At 36.6% G+C, this 11,751-nt stretch overlaps 1 protein-coding gene across 4 annotated transcripts; it reads left to right on the top strand.

The window, feature by feature from the left end:
- The first annotated feature begins 972 nt into the window (after positions 1–972).
- LOC109042289 (probable peptidyl-tRNA hydrolase 2) lies at positions 973–11,150 on the top strand. 4 transcript variants are annotated; one of them, XM_072305073.1, is made up of 6 exons: positions 1,211–1,339; positions 1,787–1,961; positions 2,452–2,556; positions 4,229–4,474; positions 6,496–6,581; positions 7,854–11,150. In XM_072305073.1, the coding sequence occupies exons 3-6, from the start codon at positions 2,476–2,478 to the stop codon at positions 8,056–8,058; spliced, it is 618 nt and encodes a 205-aa protein (XP_072161174.1). In that variant the 5' UTR covers positions 1,211–1,339; positions 1,787–1,961; positions 2,452–2,475; the 3' UTR covers positions 8,059–11,150. The 4 variants fall into 4 exon arrangements, with proteins under 4 accessions (XP_018914492.2, XP_018914491.2, XP_072161174.1 ...); XM_019058947.2 differs by lacking the exons at positions 1,211–1,339; positions 1,787–1,961 and adding an exon at positions 973–1,204 and having other exon boundaries at positions 9,276–11,150; XM_019058946.2 differs by lacking the exons at positions 1,211–1,339; positions 1,787–1,961 and adding an exon at positions 976–1,204.
- The last annotated feature ends 601 nt before the right edge of the window (positions 11,151–11,751 follow it).

The following is an 11,751-nucleotide window of genomic DNA, read 5'->3' as shown; positions in this document are numbered from 1 at the left end:
TAATTATTCATCATCCTGGATATGATTTCATATTTCCCTTCACATATATTTCTTTACGCTTCCTTTTATTGGGAAGTGAAAAACCCGGTGTTTCCCTCGGAGTTTCATGTTTTTTAACTTTGTTTTCTGACGCCTAGATGAAAATACCCAGTTGTGAATGATACGTATATGGATTGTATGTAGCAAAAAGGAACTAGCGCGATTACAGTGCATGTTTTCAAAATCGTGCAACCTCTTCTTTACTTTTAAAAATACCTAAAATATGTACGGTATTAAAATTCACCCAATTATTTTCTTTAAAATTAACAATTTTTTTAGTGGGAAGGAATAACTGTTTGGTATTCTGGTAGATTGTTTAGATAATCATGCAGAAGCAACATTTTCGCTGGTTCCTTTTTGCTAAATGCGATCCATATATTTTGTGCGGCCTCTAAAAATCTGTTGTACTTAAAAACCTGACCACGAGAGTAAATCTTGAGACAAAGGTAAAGGCTGCTACTACGTAGAGGGGTTTTGAAATATTCTCCCAAAAAAAGGAAAGAAAAAAACAGTTGAGCAGGACCACGGCTATTATGAAACATCGGAGGAACATCATGCCTACCTATTGGCCGAAGTGCAAGACCACGTTTCTCTGTTTGCAACGTTGAAAACTTCCTTTCATATTCTATTCTTTTCTCGGAATAATAGTCAACGTAATTTCTCCAATATATACTTGATTTTTCTTCTCTACCAGCAGAATATTCTGTGTAAATTTGGAGCTACAATGTTGACTTGTTTTCCTTCCAAAAAATAAACCAGGAGTGGCAACTTTGAAACATTCTAATGGAGATACGTGCTTTTGCGCTTTAAGTGATAACATATGCCTTATCAGATTGAATTATCAGGAATTTACTTTAAGGTATGGTCTCCCCCCATTCCCCTCCCCTGTTCGTTCATCCTATTGATAGCCGTAGAATTCATAGAAATAAAGTTGCACCCATTCCCATGTGAGAAAACCAACATTTCTCGGTGCAACATCCGTTTACAAGTCTCAATCGTAGCATTATTTTATAAATAAGTTTGAGGATTACAGATTTTATACAGAGAGAATCATTTTTACCCGTGAAAAATCATGAGGGAAATTCATCCGTCTGAAAACTTCTGGTTCCGGTACATCAATTTCTTGGCTGACATTGTTGCCAGAGCTGGAATTTCCAGTGTTTTTGTGAGTCACGTTTCTGACGAGGTTATGTAGTTGAAGTTTGAAGTGTTCCAAATCTCAACCAACTTGCCTACTTCCTGTCTAGTCCTAGTGTCTGTGCCTAGTCAATCTTTAATTTATTAGTTTACTCCCATACCTGTGAATAATTGATTCTTAATATACTTATTACATAATAATTTAATTGAGAGGTTGATATGGATAGTAACAAAGGTTTAGGCCAAAGAGTATTTGATAATACTGCTCCAGGAGGAGGAAGGGTTGATTGGAGCAAAATAGATCCCAAGAAAGTATGTAGATGATTTTAGAGACATGATTAGACAACAAGAGGAAAGAAAGAAAAATCAATCTAGTGGTCAGGGCAGCAGTAAATAATTATATTACCCATACGTGGTATTCGCAACACCTTATTACGAGCTTTCTCTTGTTTGATTATTAGAAAACAAGTGCTCTTTAGTAATAGTGCTTTCAAAAAATTGACACTGTTATCAGTTGTCGGTGTGTCGACATATCGAGTCTTCACCCATTCTTTATCCCTGGAGATTCACCACCTTGTCGTTTGAAATCTTGAAACCATACTTTTCTTAGATAATAAGGAGCATGAGATGTTATTTCAAGATAAGGAGCACAGTTCACGGGAGGAATATCTTCAATTAAGCACCCTGTAGCAATAGGAGTGTCGTGTATCACTGAGAGGACAATTATCTTAGATTAGTTCCTGTTTATCTTTTGTAATCGGCTTGTGATCGATTTTTTGCATCAGGTACGTCTGTTTTAAGAGTTCTAGACAAATAAGCTGCATGCGAGTAACCAGAGGTAGAGGTATGTATCTCAAGTAAAGCATACTGCGGCCAGTAGGAAAGCAAGTCTCGAGATGAATAAAGTTTTCTGTGTAAAAAATGTTATTTATTTTGATAGCTTTTCTAATGTTTGCAACGTAATGGCAGACTACTTCTTCAATAGATGGAGCAGTCTGTGCAGCAAATTTCTCAGTGTATATGAATCAAATACTCGATTATCTCCGAGAGTCATTGGTCAGAACAGAAAGAAATTCCTCCTACGGAAAAGTTAACAACTGCTACTCTTTGCTGTTTCAGTGGTTATTCTTCTATGCCCTTTTACTCTCCAGTGCCTGGGGTTACTTCAAGAGATGATTGCTTCAAAATGTTGAAGTTTTATGGAACATTTGTTTAACTGCCACTTTTTATTTCATCAATCAAGCACTAAACATTCTATTTGTATTTCTTTGGCAGGCGGATTTAGTTGCACGGAATCAAATGGATGAAACTAAAACTCTTGACAGCGTTCTAGTTGCAAGGCTACTAGAAATGGGGTTTTCAAATGAAGAGGCCAGTGTTGTAAGTATCTTTGTTTTTTGACAAGTCTAATTTGTGTTAAGACCGTATAAACGTGTCCAGGTGTATCAGTTAAATTCAAATTTTAGACACTGAAAAATGTCAGAAAGACTGAAAAATATGCCCGGTGTTTGAACTGTTGTCTACAAGAATGGCGAGGCTGTTACTACGATTCTGTGATGGCACGATAGTAGATGAAACTCTAACGGCAATTTAACATGCGTTCTTATGGGAGAACGCATGACACATGTTCCTTTAGTGCTAATATCTTTTCAGGGGTTGATCTGATGCAAAAATTCATGAGATTCTTTTTGAAAGAAGATAAAATTTCACATCAGAAAACTGCCTAGTTCATAAAATACGTTGGCTGATAATTGACGAAATAAAAGCCACACTCGACTAAATACCGAAAATCGTTACCCCACTAAGATTCAAACGCGCCGCTCATGCAACTTCGGCCGATCGATGGCGACTCTGATTGGTTAACACAGCAATTACTCTACTAGTTTGATGTCACGAAACCGAGTAGTTACAGCCTCTCCATTCTCGTAGGCAACGTTTGAACTTGAGAGGTTTTCAGATGTATTCCTTGAATAATATTGTGGACATTACAAACCAATCACCTCACAAGAGTCTTAAATGTTGCAGTTCGTTAGGGAGGACAACAGATTACATTTCCAGAGAGCTCTTCAATCATCAATCACTTTTTGGATAAAATAGTAATGTGTAACAATAATGACACCCTAGAAAAACTGGTTTTGTGTTTATAAATTTGCAAACATCGTGCTAAGTTCAAGAACCAACCATTTTTATTGTACTCTCCAGAGGAAAATACACTATTGCGATCTCCCCTGATATTGGACCTAAGTCTCTAACAGAGGACTGGCCCAAGGCTGTAAATTACGAATTTGATAGGTAGCCATTCAGATTCCTCCTCCCTTAATATATTTACTCATGTATGGTAGGTGGTTGGTAAATATGTTTGTTTGAAGGTGTCTTACTTAATTTTGGTAGTTTTAGATAGCGATGGACAAAGTGTGAAACCACATATCTCCATTGCAGTGGTTCAAAATTTCCACTTTATTTCATTTTTTCAAAGAACAAGCCACCTTTATAGCTTGAAATTGAAACAGAGTATTCCGCTCACAGAGAGAAACATCCAGAAAGTTTTCAAGAAATTATGTAGACTAGCTTTCCAGAGAAAAAATGAAGTACGATGAGAAGTCTGCAATGTCGCAAACTGAGATTTGTGATTTTGGCCATTGATACGCTCAATGTGCCCTGCATGAATTTGTGATTAGAAGTCAAAGCCTTCTAGATTTCCAAGTCTTATCCTGTCTTGTGGTCCATTATATTTTTTGCTCACAGTGGGATGTTCAGGGATCAGTGAGCTATACTGTATTTCGACGGTGTAAGTTGGCAATCACACAACTTGGCTTGCAACGTCGCAGACTTCCTGTCATGCTATATTTTTTAAACGGAAAACTACTCAACGGCACTTCTTTAAAACTGCCGTGATTTTTCTTTTTTGTGCAAGGAAAATTCTGCAAAAACTTTTAGGAATGATGTCAATTTGTTCTCCTTTAAAAAAATAACATTGAGGCGGAGATTTTCAGACACCGCAATCGAGATATGTGATTGCGGACTTACGCCGTGGGTTTTGTTGTTTTTACAGGCATTGTCAAGGTCTGATAATTCTATGGATGGAGCACTCGCTTTTCTGCTGCAAGATGAGCCCTTAGCACCATTGAATGAGGGTCTAGAATCTGCATCTGAAGAAGTCTCCGAAATTGCAGAGCCGAATTTGGGGGAGGAAGGAGACTGGGAGGATGTTGATGAAGAAGCCCGTGAAGATCCAATCAAAATGATGATTGCGGTCAACACAGAATTTAAAATGAGTGTTGGGAAAACAGCTTCACAGGTGTGGATTTTCTCCATGTAGCGCTAAGTACAACTTTTCATTACTTCCAATTTGTTTTAGTATGGGCCTGTTGCAAACTTTTGCCACACCAAAAATAAGAGTTGTTCCTATCAATAAATGTCTCAAAAATCACGATGAGCGCATTGGCAAAGTTTGAAATGCACGCCTAACTTCACAATCTTCGTAAGAAATTTGGGTTCTTTTGAACTTCCCGTTTCAAAAACAATACTACAGCACAGGTGAACATTTCCTGAGAGGAGTCGTTCCACCCAACCCTTTTGCAACAGCAATACCCAACGTAGCCGACACTGCCGCGCACAAATTGCAGTCGGGAGCACAAGGTCAACCAAAGCGGGTCTTTATCAATACAAAGAAATCATGAATGTAAACACGTTGGGTTGCTAACAAATGGTTAGAATCTCTTTGGCATATGTGTTTTGGAGGATTGGTGTTGGCCATGTTGAATATTGTGTAGTATCCTAGTGCACAGGGATTGAAACGAACGACACCTCTAACGAAATATCACTTGTGCTGTAGTATCATTTTTGTAGGGGGAGGCTCAAAAGAACGCTCATTTCTTATGTAGATTGTGGAGCTAGGAGTGCATTTCAAATGTTGCCAATGCCATCATGATTTTTGAGATGTTCACTGATGGAAACAACCATTATTTTTGCTCTAGCAAAAGTTTTCAACAGGCCCATTATGAAGGTTTCTACTGTATTCAGCCCAATCTCAAAGGTCAAGGTAAATTTTAGCTCAATGAAAGTAACAAATTGAATTCCTATAGTCAGGGATGGATTATGATTTGATGGACTTCATATTTTAAGTCAGAGCGGCATGCGATATATCGCATCGATTGATTCCATTTTTCAGCTACTTGTCATTTTTCTCGAATTTTGAGATTGCAATTCTGTTGTCAGGAGACTAAAAAATTAATGTACCAATCTAAACAAAAAAATTCAATGTAATAAAGGCATGTATTTTAGAGGAATAATATGGCATTCGATACTGGTATCAAAACTGCACTGGAATGCGATATTTTTCTCTAAAAAAACCGCGCCTTTATTGCGTTGAATTTGTTTGTCAAAATCGGTAAGTGAATTCTCTAGTATCTTGATAACAGAATTGCAATCTCAAAATTGGAGAAAAATGACAAGTGGCTTGGAAAATGGTACCAATCGATGCGATATATCGTATCTTGCTCTGACACAAAGTATAGCGTCCATCGAATCACCTTAAGACCAAAAAATTAATCGTGTATACCAGCCCATCAGTTTCTTAATTTGCTCATTGTTATTTTTTGCCAAGTGAAGGAAAAAAACCAGTCTAAAATTACTCTAGGTAAATGTCGATCAGTTCACTAGAATTTTTCCTTGTATTTCAACCTGCCTCCCTATCCTTGCCTCTTTCCTTTTATTTAATTGTGCAAGGAATGATTTTAGACATCTGTTAAGTTCTATAAAAGAAAGGAAATTAAAAGAAATCCATTTGAAAGAAATTTGGCCCTTAGCTTTTCCCCCCCTCAAAACAGTTAAAGTTTGATTGAAGGGGTCTCGGAACTTGAGAATTTCTCTCTGGTTAACAATGTGTCATTCTCCACACAAAGTAACGTAACTCCATTTTAATGTTGTCAACTTTTTCCTCACAAATGGCATATTAACCAGGAGAATCTTTGAATCTTTGACATTTTCAACTGAAAATTTCACTGATTTTTCCTCAGATTTCATGCAATAATCAGACAAATTTTGGATAAAAATTACACAAGTGCATTTTGGTAAAATGAATGTATTGTTTGAGTCAATTTGGTAACCATGGAATAGAGTTGCGTTCCTTCGTTCGGGAAACGACGAATTAGCCCATCAAACAGTCTCCTTCTGTTGTTCTTGATGTGAAGAGAGAAGTTCCCTCCCTATTAAATGAAAGCTAGATGCACATATCAAATCCAAAGTATGTACTCAACCAAACTACCTCTCTAAGAGTTTTTCCAGTCATTTTTATTTCTGCCTTTCTTCTCATTGCAGGTTGCTCATGCTGCTGTCGGACTCTACAGTACGATCTCATCTAAAAAAGCATACAGTAGATTTATACGGGAATGGAATGAAGAAGGGTAAGCATTTTTTTGAAATTTTGTAACTATGCGCTAGTCTCAAGTCTTCGCCACAAAGGTGGTAGACCGAGTCAAGGGAACAGCTCTGTTCATATTAATGGGTCAAAAAGCAGTTTTATTGGCTCCTTTAAATAATACATTGCGATGGAAAAATATAAGCGCCAATAAACTCTGAAATGATGGACTGAACTGTTCCTGCCATCAGCCACTATTCATAGTGAGAATCCTGAAATATCAAATTTTGTAGGAGGCAAGCACATTTAAAAACTGAAAGATGAAAGGTCTGAAAACCACAATTTTCCATCACCCTTCATTGTGTGTTCAAATATTTCTCAAAACTGCAGTCTTTGCCTTTGCTCAATCGCCACAAATCTAATTAACACATTCTCTATCCTTAGTCGTTGCAGAGTTAATTCAATAAGAAGAATAATAAAGAACCATAGAAGAATAATAAAGAACCATTTCAAATGTTAAATATTTTAACCTTTGGAAAATAAATTGAGTTAAACGAAAATATGCCAAGTTTCAACCAAGACCAAAAGCTTGAAGTTTTATACCCCTGTGTGACTCAGTGTCAGGAATGTAGTTTAATAACTATTTTCTCTTTCAAAATATTTTCTCTGGACCTTGAAGTTTTGACCCGAGAAAATGACTAGTTTGAATCAAATGTACATACTCCCAAGCCACCGTATGTTTTCTCCAAAGTGCAACTAGGTGTGTACCTGTCAAACATGATCCTTTCGTGTAATTTGTACTTAAGTTTTTATCAGAAAAATTTCAACCCTAAATGTTGACACATGTTTCCTCTTCGATTTATAGTTTTTTTTTTAGGATTTTTGGAAATCCAGGTGGAAGATTTCAGATTTTGAAAACCAAGAGTCTTATGAGACTAAAATCAGCTAAGATTCAATACCTTAGATTTTATCTTTATAACGAGATATTTTTTCACATTAGTTTAAAACTAGACCCAAATTGAATCTGTCCGAAAATATATTGTTATAAAACAGTTACATTAACCTTAAACACTTTTAAATGTAAATAATTTTGTTTACAACAAAAAACACTGGATGCTCATGTAAAATTGCTTCAGTCCTTAGTTAATTATCTGCAATTTAGAGTCCTAAACTCAAACTTTCTCCAAACCATTTTTTTTTTTTTTTGTTCTTTCTTTCTTTTTTTTATGAAAGGAATGGATTATGATGATTTCAAGTGTAGATCTTACTGAACCACATTGAAGAGTTAACGACAATGCTGGTTTTCTTCTTCTTTCAGATCTAAAAAAGTAGTTCTTGATGGCAAAAATGCTGCCAATTTAAAGCTTCTGATCGACAAAGCAAAAACATTGAAGGTCAGACACTGTGCCATTGAAGACACCGGGCTGACAGAAGTTCCGCCTGGTTCTCTCACGGCTGTGGCGTTCATTGGTCGAGCGTCAGTTGTTGACAAAGTCACGTCATCGCTGCCTCTATTGAAATAAAGACAGAACGACGTCCTTTCCTAAAGAGAGGGGGCCAAAAGGCTACAAGATACAGCGTCCAAATGACTTTATTATAGAAAAGCGCTTTTTAATTTGTGATTGTCCATGAAAAAAGATTCTTCAGTACCAGAAACACTAAATTGATACGCTAGTATCCCCGTTGAGAGGAGTATTCAGCCAAAACTTGGACACAAAAAATATGGAACGGAATTGAAATTTCAATGGTTTGAAATGGGCAGTTGAAAATTTTTGTCTAACGGAAAAGCGGTATGAAGTTTGTTTGCCCTGCTCAGAGCCCAACATCATCAAATTATGAAGTACATAATTTTTCCTCCTTGCCAGATGGTAGAAGAAAATAAGCAATTTTCCCCATTTTAACCAATATAAAACTTACAACCTGGCAACCTCGACGCCTTCAAATCAGAAACTGAATTAAACTGTTCGCAACAAAGAGTATAAAGAGTACTTGAGTGTGAGAGAGTATGCATTTTCCAATTTAGGGATGGCAATTTTTGATAATAAAAACGATTTAAGTAAGTCTATACGATTTTCACAAAATTTAAAAAAAAAAAAAAAAAAAAAAAAAAAAAAAAATTCTACTTAAAAATCCACAGCCAAAAATCAATTTCAAGGATTGAAATGATGAAAAATTGATGACATGCTGTCATTGCTGCCGCAAAATTTGGACCAAAGTTTAAAAAAAAAACTTGTCGTGTCTCAATGTGATTGATTTGAAATTGCCAACTCTATACTGTATAGAAAACTCGAAAGCTTACTGTTTGACACAACCTGCCGAAAATTGCTCCTCAGAAAAATGTATCTGTGTTTCAAGGTCTCCTTTTCCAGGGACAGTCACATCTAGTATTAATTAAGATTAAAATTAGTGAAAAACGTTCCTTATCCATGTTCATTAACCCATTTCTTTTTACAACAAAAAGAACTGAAAATTGATCAGTCTAATTTTTTACGCCTAAGCTTTGGATTTTCTTTTGCCACAAGTCTGAAAAATTCATCTACTGAGAAAGCCTTCTATATTTTAAATTATTCATTTTTCTCCGTTTATTTTATCATTTATCGATTTAACTCATTAGTACCCTTCTTATCTTAGTAGAATATCCTTATGATTCTAGCCATCATACCCATAGGAATGTTTCCTAGATGGTAGTCATGAGGAAGTTAACAATGTTGATGCTCATCAAGAAGTGTTTTCCTTACAGAGGCAAGAAAATCGTTCTTAATGGTAGGAATACTGCAACTTTAAAATTGTTGGTCGAACAAGCTAAGAAGATGAAGTTGAAGAATTATGCAGTTCGTGATGCAGGGCTAACTGAGATTCCCCCAGGCTCTTGGACCGCCGTCGCTGTTATTGGTCGAGATTCAGCTGTCAGTAAAATATTCGGACAGTTACCTCTTTTGAAATAAAAATATGTCGGTTAGTCTGAAAATGCTTTTTTCCTGTTTTAGCAACCTGGGTTAATTTTCATGGCCCAAGTTCAAAAACACATCCTTAATAGAACAGTTTAAAATGTTAGCCCATTTTTGATTGCTATTGAAGGAATTCATCCTATATGGTTTTGGAAATCTGCTGCAATTTTCCTATTTTTGCAAGGCATGATTTCCAAAAGATCTGTGGGGTAATTTTTAGCCCTTATCTTCAAAAAAGTGTAAATATTAATGCAGGATAAAAAGATTTATTGATTAAGTGCCGTTTAGAATTGAATTTTAACAAATTCAATCTACATTATCATTTATTTTACCTTAATCTTACTGCGAATGACGGAAACTTGTGAACCTTTTCCCCTCAGGTATTGATAATTCAATTATCTAAAATTACAATTTCTTATGGAAATTTATTTCCCTAGTCACTGTTCAGAATTACTGAACCTGGAGCCAGACTGAATTTCAGTTTGATTGCGTGGATTTGGCTGATGTTTTTCCTGATTTCAAATTTCTAAAAAGCTCCAAAATTTCCTTCCTTTTTCCTGACAATTATCCCAGTTTTCTCAACCTATAGATACCCTGCTGCATGCTGAAGCCGATTTTCTCTTCAACTCATTGTCAGCTTGGTCTGCATGTAAACCAGGCGGATAAAGAATGGTGGTCGCATTTCGATTTTGGCTACCATCTTGAAGCGTTGTGACGTCAGGAGGGTACGCGTTTTGGGATGCAATTCGAGGTTGAGCTGGCCCATTACCCAACTCACCCGATACTGTGTTACGTCCAGAGGGTACGAAATGCAACCACCATTCTTTATCTGCCTTGGCATGTAAAAGTGTTAGTGAACTATTTTGAAACGCTACAGGTAAATTTAATTAGCATATAGTTGTGGAAGTGCACATGTTACAGGCTGATCCTGCAGCGTGGGCAAATCTAGATCAGCCGAAAGGCTTCTAGGTGTGCTTGTTTTTTTCCAGGCACATGTAGATGAGCTTAAGGTGGATCTAGGACCAGCTGAGAGCGATTTAGATTTACCCGCTCAGCAGGATTGGCTCCTAACAAACACTTATCAAGGGCTAAGGAACAATGCCAGCTAACTGTTAATCTTAGCAAAAATGAGTTAGCAACTCTGCCATATTCAACAGTATTAAGTACGCAAGCTTTTGTTTTTAGTTTTCATTAATTCCGCATGGGAGTGCGCTGTAACAGGTTTAAAAAAATTGCAATTTTGGCCTCAAAATTAAAAAAATAGCGTAGTTTTTTCTCTATTAACAAAATCGTCAGTTTGCAGAAAGACGATAATTTTACCTTAGTCTCTGATAAGTATGATCCGCATATTCAAATTTAATTGGGTTAAAGACCCATTTAGTCAAACCATGTACAGTTCGCTGACGTATCTCGAACAAAAGTTAGTGTAAGTTAGTCCATGAAGGAAAAGTCTCAAGTTTTTATGTTTCTATCCAAACAGGTTTTAATGTGGCTTTATTTAGTATCGTTTGGAACTCAATTTTCCAAAAAGAAAAATGGGTTGGTTTTCATTCTGTAACTTGGTTTCATTGAGATGCTTCATTTGAATTTTGTTACTCTTTTCGTCTTTTTCAGATTAAACTCTGAAAAATCTTCAGTTTCAATAAAAATTCTGCTCAACAACTGTCCTTCCCAACATGTTTATTTGCTTCGAACGTTAGCATCATGGAACTTCAGAAAACAAAGAGCATTTCAGTTTTTTTAAATATTTAAGCATGATTTATGTAGGTTCCAAAAACAAAAATTGAGGAGCATTCCAGAAAACGGATGACATTTTCCGGAAATGGCAGAAATGGATTCCTCGCATCCTAACGTACCAATGTCCCGAGTTTCAGCTCAATTACATAATCAATTTTTGGAGCTAAGAGACCAAGTTTTGTGAGGCTAAGTCAGGGGTCAGAGGCATATTTTGCCTATTTGCCTCTGGGTACGGTCGCCGTGACGTTGAGGTGATAGCACGCAGGCAGGCAGGCAGGTGATGGGTACTGATAAGGATCCCTCACTATATATGCCTCATGCATCGCACTGATTCTGCTAATCAATGCAATAGCATTGGGTTGCAGGGATTGTCTCCGCGTTGCACCGGTCACAATGTATTTGTGTAATTATTAACCATTGAATTTTTAATGGTCTCTTGTGAGTTTGAATTTTTAGATTTTGTCACGTGTTTCGCTGTCTTTTTCATTCATAATGATCGAAGATGTTCCACCCGCGCATTCACGATTGAAA

This window comes from Bemisia tabaci, chromosome 10 (genome assembly GCF_918797505.1).
Source record: "Bemisia tabaci chromosome 10, PGI_BMITA_v3".
Lineage (NCBI taxonomy): Eukaryota > Metazoa > Arthropoda > Insecta > Hemiptera > Aleyrodidae > Bemisia > Bemisia tabaci.
This window is presented reverse-complemented; position numbering and strand designations above follow the sequence as displayed.